Genomic DNA, 22,927 nt, shown 5'->3' with positions numbered 1-22,927 from the left:
TTATAGCTCTTTTTATATGGGCCGCTGTCAAAATATTCTATCTGTTTAGGACATGTCTGAAAAAAACACAAATTAAAATAAAGGTGACCTGTGATTGGCTTAAAATATATAAGAAAATCTCCGATTGGATAGATTGAATTAATCAATTTAAGAAATAAATCTGTTAGAACGAGGGATTAATTCTTTTTTTTTTCTTTCTTTCTTTCTTTCCGTTTATCTGAAGGTGCTGGCAGCTTGCTTTGAAAGATTTATTGATTGATAAATAGTAACAAAATATCCTACTGGATGAAAGATCTATTACGTTATTTGTCCAACTGGTTGGCCTAGAAAGATGTTATGATTTCCGACACGATCCATAATTAAAGCTTATATTAGCATATATAATTTTATTAGGGTCTTTTCTACAGATAAGCAACAAAAACAATGAAAATAATATTTGAAAAACTAGAGATGAAGTGTAAAGAAAATTATGCAAAAGACACAGTATGTCGCCATGATACTGTGCTTAGTGTTGGATTTATGCATAAGCTAGATAAGTCAGGGCTTAGGAGCATCATCTTAAATGGCTTAAATCTATCCTTGACCATACTAAATTCGGAAACAATACATTTTGCCCGGAAATTCGACCGGAAGTCGTTAATATCTGTAACACAGCATAAAGTTTGTGAAAATCGTACATTTTGCAGATATTTTGACAGTATAAAGTTTAAATGAACATAAACACGATAAAAATGAATGGATTTCCCTTCTTACACTGCTAAATTTCCTTTGGAATTAGTTAGCGACGTTGTATCCGAAGTTATTCAAGGGTGCCTTTGTAATGAAAATGTCTTTCTACCACTTTTAACTTATCAGAAAATTTATAAATGAATAAAAATAAGAAAAACAACATTAATTAGATAAAATTAATTGTAGATTGTAAGTACAGTAGAGAAAAAATAATTGACATAACAGATTTTATTTCGCGCTCATCCGTCATTCATTTCATTTTTCTATATATATAATCGAGACGAGTTGATAATAATAATAATAATAATAATAATAATAATAATCAGCGCAGAGCCCAAACGGTTAGGAGTTGAAAGTTGAAATTCGGTACACAGTTAGGGTACGTCACGAGAACGCACACTAAGAAGGGATTTTTCGAAATACCTCCCCACAGTGGAGCGAGACAGGAGTAAGGCTTAACACTTCCATCAACGATGGAAGTGTCAAGTAACAATGGAAGTGTAAACAATGGAAATGTTACGTAACAATGGAATTGTTAAGAGAAGGCGAAGTGCAAGACGCAGACGCAGTTTTTTTCGTTTTTGCGGGAAATCGAACATATTTTTAGACCCATCTAAAAATTCTCTAATTAGTCCGGAAACAGGAAGACCCAATTCTTGCATTCTGTGAAGACAGGTAAGGTTGACTATAATGTAATAATCTTAATCTTCGCTATCGTTACTTTTGCCCGAGCAACGCCGGGCCAACCTGCTAGTTACATTATAAATGCAATTTTTCCCAGTAGAAAACGCTTAATAAATTGATAAATTAGGCATTTCTCATAATAGAGACGTTGGAAATAATTTTCTTATCCAAAATTGAAGTATTACTTAGTCTTATGTAAGTAAATAATGAGGATGCTCGTCGTTATAAGCACCAAGAACTGTATGATATACTTTAATGCTTTGTAAGGCGAATAAGGAAATATATATTAAAGTACATTATTTTAAAATGCTTATTATAAAACATTTTTAATTTAAAATATAATTTTTATATATGCGAAAATATTTAAATCGAAATATAATAGTTATAAAAATGTCCACCAGATAGCGAGTCGAGCGGGACAATTTTTCGTATTTTATTTATTTTTTTAATGCAGAATTTAATCTGTAATTTCAATAATTCAACCTCAATTAATTATTTGTTTTTAGTATTTTAAAGACTAAACAATAAAATATATTTTTAATGCCATATTTTAATGAAATAACAATTAATTTTTGAATACAAAAATTTTTCAAAATTATAAATATTATAGTCGACAGATGGCAGAATGCTAGAGTTAAATTTTATCGATTATTTAAAAATTTTTGTTTTATTTTAAAAATATGTTTAATTATTAATTAAATTACTACTGAATAATCATAACGTCATGTTTTTATAATTTATAAATTAATTATAAATAGTTTTTTAAATTAATATAATTTTTAAAAAATTAATTTTTAGTGCCGCCATCTATTGCAAATTAAAATAAATACTTCGTGGCAAGTATTTTTAAAATTTTAAATATTATTAAAAACTTACAATTTTATTTCCTAGTGTTATTTTTATTCGCCAGTGTTTGTATTACTGCCAACGGGTGGAAAATACGTAAATATTTGTATAAATAGGGAAAGTTTGTGATCAAGATGGCGGCATCGCGTGTAGTCTTTGTAGATGCATTTAATAGATTTATTGCTTATAGTTCCACATTGAAGGTATTGACTATGCTAATGTGAAGCGTAACATCAATCAAACACGGAGGTCCTGGATGATTCACTAAATTGTTTTTGGGTTATAGCCCAAAAAAAGCACCAACGCCCACTGTAAAAAATGGTTTCCGATATAAAAAAATTCTCCAAAAAATACATAAAAACCCATTAACTAGATAACGGACATTATTAATTATTAAATTACATAAGTTATAACTTTAACATCATTGCTACTTTTTTTTTGTAAATATTAAACTCATTAATTTTTTATGCGCCATGGAGGCCGCCATCTTGCTCCTTTATATGTCACTCCCGGTTTTGAGATAACCGAATAGTTTAAAGTGTAGATTTTAAACTGGATAAACGAATGCTTAGACACAATCTACCCTAGAAGAAAACATTATAACTCTTTAGGTAATGTTTTGCTCTCGTTGCAAGGGAAGAAATAATGGCCACCCCAAAATGGCCGAAAATTACTTTATGGCAATAGATTTAGCTACGAACTTGACATGCATTTACCATAAATGTTTACGTGTTTGAAAGAAATCTTAAGAGAGGGCGAGCGAAAGAAAATGTTTGATGGCAGGAGATGAACTTTCGTCACGACTTCCATCTGGGAATAATTATACAAACTATTTTTCAAACTGACGTTTTCGGACATATTATATTACGTTTTAAGGCAAATTTAATTGGTGTATAGATGATATTTTTACCATTTTTAATTAATTTCGAGTAAATTTACTGAATTTTTTCCCTTCCTTTCCTCCAATAAATCGATAAGGCACAGACAATCATGACGAATTCATAAAGGCGTTTTCCACTTTCACGAGGGAAATGGCCTGAACGTAGATATCTTTAACCTCCGCTTCTTTATTAATTCACGCTAATTATAAGGTGTAGGTGATGTTCAAAGTGATCAGCTTTCATCTAACCAAATTGCTCAATTCTTACTTTTTACATGCCTTGAATCGTTACGTCACGAATCCATCCTTAATTCTTGAATTATTTATATAAATATTTAGAATTGGGTTAGCGTGAAGAAAAAACGCTTGTCTTATGACACTGACAATTACTTTTGGTCATTCACACGAAACGTTTATTAATTGCTTCAACTTACGGCCTTAGAAATGGCATTAAAAAAATGTCTCGACTGATCCTCGACCTTTAAATATAGGCTAATATTGTTGATATCTGCAATATTAAACTTTGACCTTCTCTTGCTAGCTTTTAAGAAGGAAACTCCTGTGTTTATCGTGGTATAAGAGACATACGAGAGACAATTAAAACGATTTTCTTCTGTGGCGTGGTTCCTGTAACCTTTATGCAAAGATCAAAGAAAACAGAGCATAGGATAGGTCATGACTCTTTTTCTAAGTGATGCCAGGCGATGACTCTTTTCTAAGAACGTTGTGACGAGATATTCAGCCATAACAATAAATACACTTCCCACAATTTTAACCACCGATTCACAAAACAAAAATTGCGTAAATAAAGCGAATCCACAACCGTCTTTAAAATATCGGTCACGAACCCGTCAAGCAACAAATGGACAAAGAGAAGATCAAACAACTTAAAAAATGCTTTCATCTGTGACAAGGATCACGTTTTGCGTGACCGAGTAAATAAAAAAAAAGGGATGTCTACGTATGACCTTTCCGAATCCATCCAGTTCTTGGGTAGAAACCAAATTTTCTTCAGAAAACACAAGGTTAAAAAGCTTGTTTACAATTCGTGAATTCGAAAGTTTCATCTTGATGACAAATTAAGAAACGTATCCCGAAAACTATGTACACTAGCGATCCAAAGGGGCGTTTTGTTTGTCGATGAAGCTTTGTAAATATCTCAGCTCTACCTATTTTAGATTCCGTTTTACACTTCTTTACTAACACAGAAAAATTCTTCTTAAATTTCATTTTTAAAACCCGAATTTTCGAGACCCATTCTAACAGAACCGGTAATCGGTATACACTTGTTAACCTTCCGATCCTTCTTTTTGATAGATGCGTTCTGAAAGGTCGACCTTTGTCAGCTTTGTTATCACTCTTTATTACTCCAAATGCCACAAGCAGGTTATTTACTTGTTTCCGAACACAAAGAAAAAATCTACGTCATCTATATTATGAAACAATTTGATAAAAATCCATTTTTAAAATTAAATTAAGCAGACCTCACACCGAGAATTTCTGCTTTATTCGTGGAAGAAACGTTGGCGAATGTTTCAGATAAATTACAATAGAGCTATTAAAAACAATGCCGCATTTTTTTGTGTTCTTATTCCTGTTTTTTGTGTGTCGTCGGAGAGTCTAAGTGTAGTTAACAATTAATTAACAACGGCTAGCTCCTTTGTATCATAATCCAAACGGATAATTATATGATTTGTTAATATAAAAAAATATAAAAAAATCCATATAAATTCATCGGAATGAAACGCTCATTGTTTTCCCAATAACAAATGACATCACACATAAATTTTAAAAAATCTAACAGAACGTTGTGCTACGTCACACATCATAAAAATGTTCAAATGTAATACAAAGTCAAATTTATAATTAATTTTTTTAAATTGTCAATATTTTTAAAATTAATATTCAATTAACTTATTTTATATAATTATATATTTCTATATAATAGGACCGGGCTTACTAATAAATTAAAAAAAAAAAAATACCAGGTGGCATAATACAAAAACTTTTTTAAATTTAAATTGTGAAGTTATTCCAAAATGGATTTTATTGTGTTTGAAATATTATTTATAATTTTAAAAGATTTTTAATATTAGTTGAATTGAAAAAAAGTATTAAGTTAGGTTTACAAAGGGAACGGACTTGAGGAATAAAAAAAGCAAAATGGCGGAATTATAAACTTTTTGGAATTTTGATTTAAATAATTAAATTTGAATGAAATTTGTGTTATTTTTTAATTAAAAAAGTAGATTTTATTACAGTTTTGTTTATTTTTTAATATAAATCTTAACACGTGACGTCTTTTAATGACGTTTTACAAATACATAGTTTGAATGATATTTAAATATATTGTATTTCAAATTTTATTTATAATTTTAAAATATTTTTTAAATTACATGAAAAATAAGAAAAAATATAATGTTAATTTAGTCCCATAATAGGAACGGATTAGGAATGAAAAAATAAAAACAAAATGGCGACTAACTGACCACGTGGGTGGAGTTTATTGAATGTTAACCGTTAATTAAGTAAATAAATCATATTTATACAGTTTCAATTTAAAATACATTTAAATTTATTAATTATTTAGCGTTTTAATTATAATAACTTCGGGTTGGATGATAATTTCTCTAATTTTAGTGTAAAACCCCAATTGTGTGTTATAATTTATAATTTTAATATTTAAATAAATTAATATTTAAAACATGATTGAGGAAAGTTTAATGTTTTAAATTTTGTTCACAGGTGGGTTTTGCAAGCGTAATTTGAAAAAAAAAAAAACAAGGTCACACTTTAGCTTCTCCCATTGTAAGTAGCCTATCAAGAATTTTTGGTGAAAGTTACTTAAAAATAACTAATACCAAATCATTTTTTATTGCAATAATTTAAAATATTCGTAATTAAGAGAAACACAAATGAAAGAAAACAAATAACAAAATCACACAAAAATTACCTGAGACGACATACAATGTAAAAACGTGACAAAATAACAATAAAGCGAGAAAGACGAGAACACTTTTCTATCACTTTAACCTGCTCATGGCGACCTACTTGGGTAAATGTCTTCTTCCTTGTGATGTCAAGCCTATTGTAAACAAAATTCTTACGTGGGAGACCGTATAATGAAGCAGAATACCCTCTCTTAAAAATACTCTTATCGATCGGGGAATCATGCAATTCTCATAAACACATACATATTTTCCTCCTCCCTCTAGTACAAGGAGAAATATATATACACACACACATTTAGTACTGCCAGTAATTAATTCAAGCGTGGGATTATGCACATAACCTTGGGTGTCTCCGGTTCTGTAGAATGGACTGTTAGAGTGATGAGATTTCTCTACAGGTTTTAATTGTTTGACACTATTTCGTGCTTATCACGATCAAGATGAATTTACAGGAGAAATTCCAGATGTTATTCGTATGCTGAATGAATCAATTTGTCACAAGTCAAGAAAGAATGATAAAGCTAGAAATAATTTTCGTTTTTTCCCCCCTCAAATTTTTAAAGCAAACCACTGATTAACAGCATTGATTATTATATAAATTGGTTCCCGGATTGAGAATTATTGAATTTATATACGAAAACAATAACCGTAAAGTATTGCAGTGCCTAGAAATAATCGTTGTCAGTGAGGAGGATGTGCTTCACACTGCTGGTTGCAACATCTGGTCACTAAGATATTTCTACTTGTAATTTCTTGACTTTTTTTTCTACCTTCTTCCTTCTGGCAGATAGTTCCTTGAAATAAAAAACATCTCTTCCTCTTTATAAAATTTAAAAGAAGTAGAGACCATCCCATTAAAATCGGGACACACTTCGTCTCGTGTCTTAAGTAATATAATGAAAAGAATGAATCGATGATAGAGAGAATTAGGACATCTACAGTTATATTTTGCACTCGAAAGTTTAACTATAACAGGCTATATATCTAAGGAATTTTATTTTATTTACTTAATAATTTTAATTTCTTTGTTATACTTAATGACTTCTTGAAGTAATTATTTTAATAATACACACATAATTATGTAATTTTGTTCCTTATAGGCCTACATGTTTAATTATTTCATATTTACAAAGTGTAGAGTTAAAATATACATAAATACGTTCACGAATATATATTTTTAGAGCAAGAGTTTTAAGTATTGATTAATTGTTAATTATATACGAATAATTTATAGTAATATATTAATAATAAATTAAATTACAGTACGTTATGTAAACTATACTCTCGGGTATAAGACATAGATCGATTCCATATTCATTAATATAACGATGTTATTAAAGTCATGAGTCTGATTATGCTATTGAAATTATGGACAATTATATAAATTTAGACATATTGGATGGAAATTAAAATAACAATGTCCTGTGCTTATTAAAATCATGCTATACGCTATTAAAAGAATAGTTACATGTTCCTTGTGGGTACACTAGAGCTTAATGCTTCTCATGGCTAAGCACAGAAGCTAAATTTTCCTCACAGCTATGCACCACAGCTTAACTTTACTCATAACTATGCACTAGAACAGTGATTCCCAAAGTCCCCTTGAGGGTGGTAGAAGACTCGAGGGGATACTGGAAGACAAGGGGGACAAAAATTCATTTTGAAACAAAAAAAAATATAGGCTATATATAAGAAATATATGCATTAAAAGAGGGCAGTAATAGTCCGAAGAGTTTGGGGAAACACTAGCGCTTATGCTTCTCGTAGGAATGCACATAAGTTTACTTCTCTTCATGGCTGCTCACTAGAACCTAGTGTTCCTCATGAGCATGTGTAAGAGTTTAATGCTTCTAATGGGGAAGCATAGAAGCTTAATTTTTCTCAATGGTATGAATTACAGCTTAATTCTACTCGTGCCTGTTTTAACGCTTAACTGTATCAAAATACTAGTATAGAGTTAATTATTTTTATATGTAGATATATTTGTGCATAGACTAATAAACTTAGTTATTTACACAATAAAGGTTAAATAAATTTTACATAATCGTATTTTAAAAATACATTTGGATGGGAAACATCATAAGAGTTAAAATTAACTGCAGTATTCTAGCTTCATACATTTATCAATACAATTTCTTATCTGCTTTTCCCTAGAGGCTAACTCTGATCGGAATATTTAAATCGTACTGTACACATCGAAAGAATGAAAGAATGTTTGACCAATCCGCAAAGTTAACAGAGAAACACAATAACAATGGCATTCTTTATCGAATTTGGGATTAAGAACCTAAAAAAGGGGTAGTTTTTCTTATTCAAATGCAACATGCACGCGCTAATTTAAAAGGGGAAAGAGAGAACAATGTGGGAAAATATCTTGTGTATGAAACCAGCCTATAGGTTCTTAGGCAATTAAAATGTAAGGGGGATCGGGTTAGTTTACATACCCCATTAATCGTGATTTATTATTATAACCATCAATAATAATACGTCGACTCGATAAATTATCAGAAGAGTGTCAAAGCAAGCGAACCTGAGAGACTTTCTACAAAAATATAAACACGCCAAATCAAAATAATAATAAAAAATCTACTTTGTTAGTTTATGTTTCAGTTATGGAGTTTGATAGTTTACATTTTAATATGTTTATCTTGGTATACTCGATAGTGAAACGTCGCTAAATTAAAAAAAAATCCTGTGTTCTATAAATATATAATTGGAGACAGGAAGTATAAAGGGGGGTATTCGGGTTGCATTTAGTAAAAATGTAAAATCGATATGGCGCGTTAGAATAGCATATAAATGACTTTACTAGCCAGAAAAGGTTATGAATATAAAGTAATTTTTAACGCAACTCGGTAATCTCGTATAATGTTATCTACGAAGGACAGCCGTAATCTAGTCACATAGTGTTATTATCTAGGCATAATTTTCATTTCGCATCCATTCCGACGTCGATAAAACTATGTTTATATAATTATCGAGTGTCTACGTATCATTTTTCTTGTATATTTTCAATTCTGTATTCGATTCTTCTCTCATTTCTTTATATCTTGTACGGCTCTATCAATTCTGATCAGCTTCACACCTATTCTCAGCAACTCTCTCTCTCCATACATACATACATACACACACACGTATTTTTATATATATCTGTGGTATCAATCAGCCGAATAAATTCGATATTTTCCGCTCGAGTGTGCTTGAAAGGTGGCACTCTCTTTTGCATCCCGCTTATCAAACCCCGTTTTATGGCCGAAAATAGAAAAGAAAACTCTCTTCTCCCCTCCTTTTTTTTTTTTTGGTATATTGAAAGTTGTTTCTCCTTTTTAACAAATAGAGAAGAAATTTGACCCCTTTCTCCTCTACAAAACTCCATTTCCTACAGATTTAATTGGCATGGTTGGCACTTTAGAAGCTCATACTGGGGGGAGTTTTGGATATTTTACTTAAAAAATTTTTCATTTTACGCCTTCTGTATGATACATTCTAGTAAAAAATGTATAAAGGTTAAAGTCAAAGTTATAAAATATTTATTAAAAAAGCGAAGAAAAGTGGACAAGTTCGAAGGGTGAAAAGTTATCCAAGCGTTGTATTTTATTTTAAAATATATATATTATAAGAAAAAATGCGTTTGACTGGGAGGCATGAGCTCGAATTTAACATATTTATATTCAGTTACACGTTTACATTTCGATTTTCTAGGATAAAAACTTAATTTAAAGTGGCAGCACATTCTGATCCAAGTTGGTATGTAACATAATACACATTGGATAAGCCCTTAGAGAGGAAAGGGAGCGCAACCTTGACAAAACTGTGGACTTTAAACTTTTCCTAGTAAACAACTTCCGTTCTCAATACGTAAATTACACGCGCAACCAACTCAGGACCCCAAAAGACATGGAAATTCACCAAAAAATATATTGATATACGCAAAAATGCCATCTAATGGTAACAAATTGCACAGTTTTGGAATCAGTTCTCACTGTACTCCACTGTGTAAGTGGTTAATTAAGCATTAAACGTTTAAAGATAATTTATCCCTTCATTTAATTAAATTTACTCCAAAACCTATTAATTATTAATAAGAAAAAAAAAGATATTTAATAATTAAAAAAATTACTAGTGGTGCCATCTATGGGCTTGATTTGATAAAATATTTTTTGTATTTTTTAAAAAAATTATCTTTGGTATATTAAAGTTTCTTTTATGAAGAATAAACTAGTTTAATAATTCAATTTATCTTATCTTTGACGGGAATAAATGTATAATTGTACCTATATATAAATATATAATAGATAATGTTGTATCTATATCATTAAATAGAAGGAATTTATGTGGTCTAATTTTAAAATTTTTCATTGTTAATGAAATTTAATTTTTGAATTATACTGTATATTTTTGTAGATAAATAACATTTTTGTGATAAAAATACTTTTAAATTAAGCGCAACCATGCCGCTCGACTTTCGCGAAACGGATGTTAGAGGGAGCGTTTCGATTCAAAAAATAACATGTTTTTTAATTAAATCTCGAAGAAAAAATTTTTTAAATTAAAAGAAATTTATCGATGGAATTTTTGCTGCGTATTAATATCCGCGCAAAATTATTTTTATTTAGTTTTTAATTTTCCGACAGCGTATCGATAAATCGATCGGGTTAGAATTGTTTATTAAGTCGAGACGATTTATTCTAGCGATGATTAAAGGTTCGGGTCGATAAAGTTCGATTTTCTACAGTCCGAGAGGCGCCACCAAGCGGAGAAACGGAGCGAGAGCGGCAGACGATCAGTTGGCTGCCAGCCGAACTGGGATGTGGATGTAGACGCGATGTTCTTGTTTTGCCGGATTTAAAGGAAAAATATTCTGTAGTTTCGGACGATACTTCGATGGAAATAAGGTAGAAAAAGATGGTTTCTTCCCCTACGGAATTCTAGATAATGATCTGGCAAAGGTTGCGACTTTGTCCAGTCATCTACTTGCTAATATGGATCGCACAGGGAATACATTACAGAGGTAGGTGTCGGTAAACCTCCGAAAAAAACCCCTAAAAACTATAAAAACCTTCAAAACCGCGAGAGGTCGGGCGGTGGTAAACGTTTCGGATGAGGCCGGATCCCTGATATTTCCGAATTTTTTCGGGTCCCGTCCGAATTTCTCGACGCAACGTCACGTTGGTGTGACGTTTCGGCTTTCGGAAGCGTCGCGTAACTGATCTCGCTCTCCTCCCCCCTCACGTCACTATATAAACCCAGTGGCCATTTTGGCATTCCGTGGCCGTTCGGGTTTCTCTCGCGTGTAGCGACATTCTCAGCACACGACTTAATAAGGAAGTGTAATCATCCCGTTGGCTAATTAGAAAATAAAGAACTGCGGAGGGGGCCATCGCATCCCACCCACCGATCCCCCCACAATACACACACACACACACACACACACACACACACACTCCCCGCTTACGTCACTGCCGATGCGCGGGGTCCCTCTCGGCTTTGTATATTTTATATGGTGTGTGTGTGTGTGCGAGCGGGGAAAAATCGATTTATCTGGCATTCTCCCGATTCTTCGGTAGCGTATGACCCAAATCTTAGGCCCTCCCCCCGGAAAGTTCAGCTTTTCCTTTTCGGTTAATGACGGGGGTGACGAGTGGTGTCGGGGCTATTGTCCGACCCGGTAGTCCGACAACGAACGCCTATTAAAGGTTCGTCTCGATATGCCACTTCAGCTTAATGTCCTTCGTTTGTGTCGGATTGTGGGAGATCCCCCCGCTTTTCTAAAGACTTCGGAAGACTCCCGCTCCAATGAGGTATTTATAAAAAGAAGGTTTTCGACTCGGCCGGGTGGATATTACTGCACCATTTTTTCACGCAACTCACACTTAACCCGTGTGTCGTTACGGAGCTGTCCCTTTCCGGATGACTGTCCTTCGATCGAAGGACCAAAAAGACACTACAATACACCGTGTTTCCCGACGTCACACGCACACACGCTATCGATTTTCGGCCCACGCGGGCCCGAAATATTTACCGGGGTTGGACGCCGCTTCACCCCCCCTCCCAGATAACATTCACACTCGGAACACAATGGAGGAAGGTAGTTCCTCCCTCCTACCATCTGTCTCTAGTCGAGATCGTGAAGCCTCCGGGCTAAGATGGCAGCTGTATCGCATGCACGATTTAGCGGAGAAGCCTATCACGATCCGTATCTTCACCTCTGACCCCCCACTCTCTGTGTGCAGTGTTGGGAGTGGTGTTGCTCCCGTTTTTAGGTAGTCCGACGGTAATAAACCGTGTCGTGGAGAGTTCGTGACGCCAAACCTATGTTTCCTGTCGACTTTCTCCACATATTTTTTGTTCGGGGGGACATCTCTCTCTCTCGGTTAACCGGCTGGAAGAGAGGGGAAAACGTCGCCGAGTTTCCAGCATCGATTTTCCGTGACTCCGAGGGTTTATCCGTGCACCCGGTAACTATTACCGTGGTTAAGGCGTGGAGAATTATCGATTTCCGCCTTACGGGGGGTGTTGTTATCTGGCGGATTTTCTAACCCCGGGGTCGTTTAACTATCGTTTTTGACCCTTCGCATTTCGTTACTTCGAGTTTAAACGATCGAAAATGTTTCTTGGAAGTGTAGCAATTACTTAGTCATTCACATCGGTTGTCCTCGTTAAGGTCTAATTAAGACGGGGAGGAAAATTATTACGTGTATTAACGCTCTCGTCACTCGGTGGGGAGGGCGATTCTCTCTCTTAAACTCCGTTCGAAAAACGTTCACTCACCCTCTCACCCCCCATTTTCTATCCCGCAGATGATGAAGTGGATCACATATACGTTCAGGTCGGACACAACGTCACCATCCAGTGCAGGGAGGTGGTGGATGCCAAAACGGTGCATCGGATCGAATGGTGGAAGGAGGACAAGAAAATCGTGGATATTCAGGGGGAGCACAAGTCCACGTGGGAAGCCGCTTCGCACGTGTCCATACTGCCCAACACCTACACTTTATACTTTCGTCGGGTGCGCACGGAGGACAGCGGAGAATATTCGTGCGCTGTCAACGGAAAGCGACGCAAAGACGGGGTGGTCAAGCTCTTCGTCCAGGGTGAGTTTCCTACTTTCTACTATCGTGCTACCTACGGTACGAGATTCTCGCCGAATCCGTCCAGCGAGCGGAATTTATCGCATTTATTCGGTCGCGGATATCGATCGCTATCACTGTTTCGCTGTCGCGGGGTCGACTATCGACCGGCTTCTTCCTTTCCCGTTCGAGTCCCATGTTTAGGTTCGAATTGGCGCCTCGTCCCCACCGATTTAATTCGTAATCCGGCCGCGGTATTTGTCAACACGGATCACGTGATTAGCGCGCATTACTCGTCCAATTATCAAGCGACACTCGGCTTTTAATAGAGGTTTGGCCGGGGGGGCAAGCCGCCGGGGGGACGAGTTAAAGCGAATAATAAACGATTGGAAACATTTTTTACGGCCGCACGCGCTCACCTTATAAAATTATCGCCGCCATTAAAAAAAGAAATGGGAGTACAGAAGGTAAATTAATAATTTCCGATGCAGTAAAAAAGCGCAGTAACACGACGTTCTCTTAATTAAGCATGCGGTACAAGCGGGGTGGGTTCGATAACCGATCCGACGAGCGACTTTCCCGCGCGCTGTTTACTCTCGCTTTCACCTTTCCCCGTTTAAGCGGGGTGTTCCAGTTCTTCGTCTCCCCTCCCCCGCCGCCGGGGGGAACCGGGGTCACTACCCCTTTGCTCTCGAGCTCCGGCCATGCGAAAGAATCGTCACTCGGACAATTCGGGGTTTTAAATCTAACTGATTGGTTACATAGAAGCGGAAATGACACTCTATTACTTCCTGCGTTGCGGTAATTGGAGACGGGAAGAGTCAATAAGATAATGACGTCACACGGTTATAGTAGTGTATGCGCTCGTTCGGAAAATAGAAAAAATAAAATAAAGTTTCGGGTGATGCTCCTGGCCGTTCGAAAATCGATTCCTCACTCGTTACGACTTTGAAAGTTTGTTTATGGACTACAATGGGATAATAGAAATGCGGTTAATCTGTCGAAGGCGTTTATCGATCGCTGAAAAAGGCGGGGGGAAGGAAACGCGTTGGGTCTGCGGTACTTCCTCTCGGTCGATCGGATATTTGGAACCACGTACTGCCCTACCCCCAACGAACGACCCAAAATCCCCCTTTTGTGTAGAATTAATTTACCCATTTTCGGGGATCTCGCGGATCGAACGGGGGTTTTATAAGGTATTACAAATGCTACGGGGGTTAATAGGGGATAAGTCATTGAAGTTTTGGGGGGTGATCGTTAGCGGCAGGGGTTTTAATACTTAGGAAGTGAGGCATTACATATATTTCAGGATGGGTAGTTGGGAGTGAGACATTACGTTAGAGGTAAGAAAAATACGGAGGAAGTTAGTATTATATAAACCAGACCGCGTTGATAGGGTAAAATGCCAAAATGTTGGCAAGGTAAAACCCGCTTCGTCCTTACGACTGCCATAAAAATCCGTTTCCTACTTTTCGCCAGCTTACAATTTTATTCCGCGCTGCTACTATCTGTCTAACAATTTTATTTTGCTGCAGCTGCTGCTGGTTTCACCAGAACCTTACGGGTAAATCTTAAGGATAAAATAAAATTTATCTTAAGGATAAATCTTGTTTTATTCCCGTTCCAACGGAAAGAATTCCGCATCCGAATTGTAATGAGTCCCTGTGTAATTGTATCGCCAGAATTACATTTCGAGGCGTTCGCTGCGGCGTAATAAAGAGGTAACTTTACGGGTAGAAAGATAGTTTCTAAACCTGTTAATGGGATGGCCCAAAAGTCAGTTACACATATTTTAGTTTTAGGTATTTAAAGTTAAGGTACGGGTGTTAACTGTATTTTTCAGTTAATTTAGTTAGTTAATGGCTATTTATTCTTTATAACGGTCAACCGACTTTTGAGCCATCCTGTATATGTAACTTACTCGACCTTAAAATAAGGCTTATAGGAAAATATGCAGTTAATACAGTGGCGAGGACAAGAGTAAAACGTCAATTTAGCCATTTTAAATAGGATTTTTAAGGCCGTCAATAGGGTAAAATACAGTTAAAACGCACGTGCAGTGTCAGGGTAAAAAGAAAGCCAAAGGAGTTATAAGGTTAGAATAGTAATGCCAAGAATAGCGTTGTAAGGTTAAGATTTTAAGTGGGGAGTAACGAGGAAAAAATGCTAAAGGTTAGTTTGCCAAGATGGAACGTGTAGCGGCAAGAATGAAACGTTAAAAGTAGAGCTTAGGGTCGAATAAAATTGTAGAACAGTAATTGGAAAAGACGAAATAAAATCCTTACCAATTCGGTAAGTACCAAATGGATTTTTATAGCGGTTGTAAGGACGAGTAGAGAATTACACTGTGTCACACTTAAAGAAATGGAAGGATCGCTCGCAAATTTATTAGATTTGGAAGCCGATAACCCCGCTCTATCGGGCAAAAACCCTACAGATTTCCACCAATCTTAAGTAATTCCCTAAAGCTCGGCTAGTCTAGGGATTGCTGCACTCCTTTCCACGCCATCCCGTTCGAATGGGGAGAGGTTGACTTTTGCCGTCTGTGACGTCACGTCGCCTATCCTTCCTCAATTAAATATCGATTATGACAAAAGCGATAACGAGGAGCGAAGTCGGGGGTATTCGAATTAGTGTTTATCCAGGTGCCGCGAGGGGGGAGGTTAGTTACTATAAAACTGGACGACCCTCAAGCATGACGTGTTCCCGAGTGAAAATCGGAAGAAGCGTCGCCAGCCGAGCGTGTCTTTCACATTCGACAATATCCTTAATCGTTGCGTCCCGATGGTACTGGGATCGTCACGTGACAGCGGGTTAAATAACCGGCGTAAACATTAGAGAAACACGGCCACGTCTCCCCCCTCCGAATAGAAGAAAAAAAATTTTTTTTAAATAATAAAAATTGCTATTCTCCAGCGCGGAGAAGGATCTTCTATACAATGGATTTAAAAAATGGCACTCCAAAAACAAGTGGAGGTGGGGTTGCAACCTTCGGGCTTTGTAGAGAAATTGCTTTTGGAAGGAACAAAAGAAGGACGTGTAGTGTGTAACTGACTTCGATGATTCTTTTTTAATATCCTTCCTGTTCTTCCCGAGAAAAATTAGGACCACCGAAAAAATGTTTTAGAGGTGCTCCTACTTGATCCTTGCCAAAACAAAAAAAGAAATATGTTTCATCTTTAGAGGATTTAAAATCCTTTAAAGATGAAACATTAAAGAATCTGTTTACAGTTTGCCGTTAACGTAAACAGTAATCTTACACCCTACGAAACCGTGTCCGCATTATAACGAGGTATGTAAGAGATTTCAGAGCGCTTCCCGTTACACTCGGAAAAATAAATATGTAAAATGTTATATCGGAATAAAGTAGAAATGACGTTTAAAGGGAATTTATTTTTTCTATGTCATCGCCTTCTATCACACGTCTCGTAGGCCCGGGGGGGGGTGTTCTGACAGGAATACTTTAAGGATCGAGCCATATTTCTTTTTTCGATTTTCCGGCGCGTCGTGGTGGAGAAAACACGAAATATCGAACGCCCCGACAACCCGACGAACCGCGGAAGCGAGGTTCGTATATAGGGTTTTAGCGAATTGATTGTTGCCAGCACAGGTACGGGGTCGTTAGGTTTATTATTAGATTATATTTGTTGCCATGCAAATTAACCGGAGATGGGAGTTAACGAGTCAAAAAGAGATGCCGGTAATTAGCACCATTTACAGAATACACCGTGTCGGAGCGGAAAATAGCTTTTGTAAATAAAATAACTCTACTGTAATTAATGCGAGATGCGGTAAATACGGGTTTTGAAAGAGAGATTCGACCCTCTCTTTGTATTTTTTTTAAATTTTCTGATTCGTCTTTTTTGGCAGATGTACCCGACCCCCCTGGCATGCCTCTAATGATGGGATTTACTTCTCGATCGGCTAATCTCTCGTGGGCACCGAGCGGCAACAACCATTACAGCCCTATCAAGTACTACGTCATCTTCCTCAGGTACGTAGGTAAATCGTTTTGTTCTGTCGGTTCGGCCATGTTTTCTAACGATAACATCGCTGCCTTTAACTACTTTTTACCATCCTCCAACCGACTTTACCTCGTTACCAGTGGTGATGCACCAGTTGCCAAGTGACGCGATCGATACAATCGAACGTTTGCGTTTACTTGGCGCGATGGCCTCCTCCTCCTCCTACCTACCTCCAATCCCATCCGCAGAAATTACAAAAGAATGGACAGAATTTATTTAATTCGTTAACCCGCCTCTCGCGTAGACATACGTGACCCATATACCAGAATGGCTAACGTTATTAATCTTTCGGCTATCGCATCCAGATGCTGTCTTCTGACCCCCATCCCCTCGTTCAGCTGGCGCAATTAAGAGGATTGTTCTGTCCTTTCTCCATCTCGCCACCGTTAACATTCTGAACACAAAATCAAGCCATCCTACAACCAGTCAAACTCTTAATTCCTCTCTCCATTAGCATTTTAAAAAATTCCACTTCCGGTGCTACTCGTCCCCCCAAATGAGGTTTCTATATTAAAAAGTTGAGCCACCGCTTGAGTTTTTAAAACACAATTACGCAGTTTGATTTATTTGACAATTTTGAGTGTTATCAATAGAAATTTAATAAGTGATGCGTGCCTAATCCCCGCGTTAAATTCTGATTTTCGGTCTTCAAAGCTGTCACATACGTCAATCATCCGAACGTTCTGACAAAATTGATCGATGTATGGCCTAATTTCCGCTTCGGATAGGTGCATTTAATTATACAGATGTACCGCGAACATAGGCTTAAGTTTAGAGTCATTTTTGGAAGCGCTACACGAGGAAAGATGCGGTGAAAAAAATCTATATTCTGTACTGTGATATCACGCTTTTGTACCCCGTTCGAGTGGAGAATTCTCAAGTTTAACGTGAACATTTTTCTAAGTTAATTTGTTTAAGGCAGGGAATTATCTTGAACGATATTTTTGGCCCTTATCTTGGTGGAGTTGGAATGTATCCTATCATTTTTATGTAAATAATGACTAATTTCGCATTCTAAATAGCGATTATAAACGTAAAACGCACAGGAACTTCTATATATAAAGTATAAACGAATATACAGGGTGACCCAAAAGTCGGTTAATCATTATAAACGCTAATTTTTCTGCCTTAATATTTTTATATCAAGTTTCTTCCGCCGGTTTGTATTCACAAGTATAATCTTGGATATATAATACAAATCACGGTCGACTGACTTTTAGGCTACCCTTTATTTAACTCAATTTACGGTTAGGTCCGTATCAAGAACAAATGCCAAAATATGTAGGCCTATATATAAAATAGAATATTTCTGACCTCTAAGCGAGGAGGGAGTCGGAAATTTGACAGTCTTTAACACCTAGCACGTTAAATTCTTTTTAAATTTAAAAATAATGTAGAATTATATTATCGAAACATAGTCTTGATTTGGGTTAGTACATTATCACCACACTATTGTAGAATTTAGGAGGGAAGTGAGTATTATTGACCCTATTGTAGAATATCATAACCTGTCTTAACTGCATACCGTCGATGCTAGACTCCTCGATTATCCAGCTGCTACGAGGGGGGTTCTAAAATTCGCGATTAACCGTAATGTGTTTTATTAGCTGGAACGTTTCCAGGTAGCGCACGCGCCTTTTTTCCCTCTATTCCACCCCATTCAAGGCTGGGAGCGAAGGACATTGACAGTCAGACCCAAGCACTAATGTGCGCCTTTGAACATTTCAGAGTAGGAGAAAAAGGACAGTGGGACTTGAGGAAAGGGATCAAGACCCCGAACAACCACACCAGATTCCAGGTGACGAATTTGGAACCTTTCACAGTCTACTCCTTTCGCGTGGTGGCCGTTAACGCCATAGGAGGGAGCGAACCCAGTAAGGAGTCGTATTACATGGTGACACTGCGAGAAGGTGAGTAAATTACACTACGAAATTAAAGAAAACGGCTCGCACACACTTAAACTGCATTCTAACTACAGTGCCGGATGGAAGGCCCACCATCGCCAGCGCTTATAACGTCAGTAGTACGTCGATTCGCCTGCAGTGGGCGCCACCACCCGAGTCGACGATACACGGAGAGTTTTTGGGATATCGTATCACTTTTAGGCCTCGAGATAAACCGGAGGAGGAAAAAGTCATCACCATACGCGATCCCACCGTCAGAGTAAGTTTATGGACTTTGATTAAAGAATTCTCTCTTACAAACGAGCCCCCCCCTTGCTCTTCAACGAAAAGAAACGGACAACCCGCCTGCCCATGCAGATTTGCGTAAAGGAAATCCCTAAACAAAGGATGCTGTTTTCAAGGTGAAGGCCCGTTCTATAAAAGTCCTTGGCACCTTGCTCTTGTCTTCTCTCGTCCTCACCCCATCTCTTGTTTATAAACGTCTCGATGAAAGCGTAACTCTTCCTATTTATTAATTGGTGCTTTTTATGAGGAGGCGAGTAACTTAAGATGCTGGTGTTAAAAACTCCTTATGGCCTTGAGGGACCTTGGAGTGTGTCAAGTTTAAGGTTCGTTAAACCGTCTACCAGTAATTTTAACCACTTCTCGAATTTCTAGATTTATTTTTCTATTGTTATAAAATATTCTGTATTATTACCTAACTGCACGTTTCCCATCGATTTCGACACTGCTAGATTAGAAAATAAACTAGAAATTCCAAAGGTATCCTATTATTTTGCAAGCTCCACTACACAGAAATGTATTTATTCAGGTTTTGCATGTTGGATTTATTTCCCAACTGCACAAAAAAACTACACCGGCAAGATAAATAATGCAGCACATTCTGTTTTGTTTAGATAACGGCTTCCCGATTATCAGTAATTTTAAAATGATATGCAATTGTGCACATTTGTGTGGCAGATGGATTCCGAATGATGCATGGATGATTCGTCACATACTTTCAATGTCGTGTAATGTTGTACTTTGGAATAGAAGATGGGAAAGACGAGTTTAATTAAGAAATACTGTGCGCTCTTGCCACTCTTATGCCTATAGTTTAGGCCCCGTAGAGCTGAATGCAGCCGTCTCTGATAAGCTTATCAACTTTTAATGTTTATATAAAGTCTAGAAGTAGGCTAAAAGTCTTGTTAGACAAATATAAATAAAATATTTGATGTGGTAATGCCTGACAATTTGTTTCAACATTTAAAACTTGAATATTTACCTTAATTTTGTGTGAGTAAAAATATAATTTATCAAACATACCCATGCAAATTACATTTAGAACTCTGATCTTCACTGCTCATTTATTATTCTTTAAATAATAATTTTATGATAAAAATGATAAAATACAGCACATATTCTACAGTAATCACTTTTTTTTTAATCATAAAAAGAGCAAATAATCCAAATTAAAAAAAAAATAAAAATTACTAAATGTTGAACTTGAGCCTTAACATAGAACAAATGATACATTGAATAAACATTTATAGCTGCTCTCTATTAATATTTATATATCTGAAGTGTAATGGTCAGTATCAGTTTGATCAGTTTTAACTCTCTTTTATGTTAGTCAGCACATTAAGTGAAGGATTTATTGCTGCTAGAAAAGAAAATAAATTGATTTATATTAATATTGTGGGCTATTAATCTATTACCAGTTTTTTATGTGCATTTTTTTCTCACTAGGGATATACCATTCGCAATTTGGCAACGTTTACGCAATATATAGTATCCGTACAAGTATTTAATCCGGAAGGAGACGGCCCGCCGACCAGCGTAGCAGTTATGACGGACGAAGGAAGTAAGTTTTTGTCTCAGGATATTTAATTAACATTTTAAATAAATATCCAGACTGATTAAACTACCCGTTTATGGTTTTAGTTCCGAGCGCCCCGTTAAATTTAACTGTTGTCAGAGTCACGGACAGCTCGATTCGCTTAAGATGGCACCAACCAGAAAGGCCCAATGGCGTGGTAAGAGGATACAAGGTCTACTATTTACACATGGCTCGCAATCTTACGGAAACCCGCAAGACGACTGATCTCCGTCGCGATATGGAATTTGTTCTGGCTAATTTAAGTGAGTATTTATGACAAATGTAGAAATGTCAATCTTATTTAAGAAATAAAACCTTTAAATTGGCATTTTTACTTTGTTTTCAAGTAAAATGTAAGTTTAGAGATTTATTTCTTTTCAATTATGTAATAGGTATTGTTTGGTGCTGCTTTGACTCTTTGTAGTTAATCCTTTCTCATTAACATTATACAATTTCTTGAACACAATTTTAATTAACATTAAATTTGCCTCATTGGAGATAAGGCAAATTTAATGTTAATCTTATAATATAATTGAGATGGGTCGATAATAATAATAATAATTGCAAAGTTTAAAGTTGAAATTTGGTACACGGTTAGGGTATGTCACAAGAATGAACACTAAGAAGGGATTTTTTGAAATCCCCCCCCCACACGGGAAGAGGGAGAGGATTAAGACTTATCTTAAGAAACAGCTTCTACTGTACTATTTTGGATGTGGTTTTTTGTGTTTTTGACTGCATTTTAGTAGAGTATGTCATGAGAATGCACATTAAGAAGGGATTTTTGGAAATTCAACTCTCCCAGGGAAAAGGAAGAGAGACTTAGCTTTAGTCAGTATAAAGTGTAAATAATAAAGAAGGAAAGTAAATAGTGGCACATATAGTATACATTTTGGAAATTAATAAATATTTTAATCATATCCACTGTTTGGGTAACCCAAAAACAATAAATCCAAATAAATGAATTTGAACGAATATTCAAATTCGTTTCAAATTCAAAATATAATGTTCCAAACAAGTTTTCTTAGATTTTAGAATTTAAAATTAATCATTTTATTCAAGTAAGGTTATTATAGTTCTTGTATCCGGTGAAAACGGGTATGATTGGCTATAATCTAATAATCTTAATCTTCGCTACCGTTACTTTCTCCCCGAGCAATGCCGGGTTCATCTGCTAGTTAAAGATAATATTGTGTTCATTTAAAATATAAGTATTAATATATAATACAAAATCTCAGAAATATACTTTAACATTGCTTTAGAGATCTTATCAATTGAATATTTAAGTATTAATAGAAAAAATTAATTTACTTCATATTTAAAATTGGAAATATCAAATACATCTGTTAATTTATTTTTTAATTAATTTAACTATTGTTAGTTAGTCAATAACTCGTTAGCAAATGTAACACTCATCAATAATTTAACTTGCCTTAGTCAGTCCACAATTTACTGGTAATTCTGTCAGTAACTCTTGCTAGCTGGCGAGTAATTCGATAGTAACTGCTAAATTTACTTGCCGGTGATTTAATATTTAATAATTTAATTGCTATCTTTTCTAGTTTATTTTCTATTTTTTTTATTACATGATACAAAATGTATAAAAATAAATCATTTTGTTAAATTATCAAAATTTATTTTTTTTATTAATGATGAATTATAGAATAGTTTATTATTAATTTAAGCTTAAATAAATAGATTTTATTGGTGGAATTCTCCATTAAAACTTAATATTTAGTTTATTATTGCTAGTTAATTTAGATATTAACATTTATCATCCTTCTAAATTAATTGACTTAATTTTCTTCTGTTAAAGAAAGTAAAAATAAAGAATATATATACACATCAACTGGAATGCTTGCTCAGAATTACATTTTTTACACATATCTGATTTCAAAAAAAGAATTTCTGCAAGATTTTTCCAGATTTCAAAGCTCACATTGTCAGACCAAATTACTTTTAGTTCATTCTTTAAATCAA

The 22,927-nt window shown here is 35.6% G+C and overlaps 1 protein-coding gene across 5 annotated transcripts in view; it reads left to right on the top strand.

Moving 5' to 3' along the window:
* Positions 1 to 10,858: 10,858 nt before the first annotated feature.
* The window catches only part of LOC136977281 (tyrosine-protein phosphatase 99A-like), a 59,429-nt gene continuing 47,360 nt past the window's right edge, over positions 10,859 to 22,927 (top strand). For all 5 annotated transcript variants that reach the window (XM_067272744.1, XM_067272747.1, XM_067272746.1 and 2 more), the window contains exons 1-7: positions 10,859 to 11,101; positions 12,891 to 13,184; positions 17,031 to 17,154; positions 18,914 to 19,095; positions 19,164 to 19,348; positions 20,818 to 20,932; positions 21,013 to 21,210. In XM_067272744.1, the coding sequence (XP_067128845.1) occupies positions 11,026 to 11,101; positions 12,891 to 13,184; positions 17,031 to 17,154; positions 18,914 to 19,095; positions 19,164 to 19,348; positions 20,818 to 20,932; positions 21,013 to 21,210 (1,174 nt within the window). In that variant the 5' untranslated portion in view covers positions 10,859 to 11,025. The remainder of the gene's footprint in view (positions 11,102 to 12,890; positions 13,185 to 17,030; positions 17,155 to 18,913; positions 19,096 to 19,163; positions 19,349 to 20,817; positions 20,933 to 21,012; positions 21,211 to 22,927) is intronic.

This window comes from Centruroides vittatus, unplaced genomic scaffold (assembly GCF_030686945.1).
Source record: "Centruroides vittatus isolate TY-2023 unplaced genomic scaffold, ASM3068694v2 contig_453, whole genome shotgun sequence".
Classification (NCBI taxonomy): domain Eukaryota; kingdom Metazoa; phylum Arthropoda; class Arachnida; order Scorpiones; family Buthidae; genus Centruroides; species Centruroides vittatus.
This window is presented reverse-complemented; position numbering and strand designations above follow the sequence as displayed.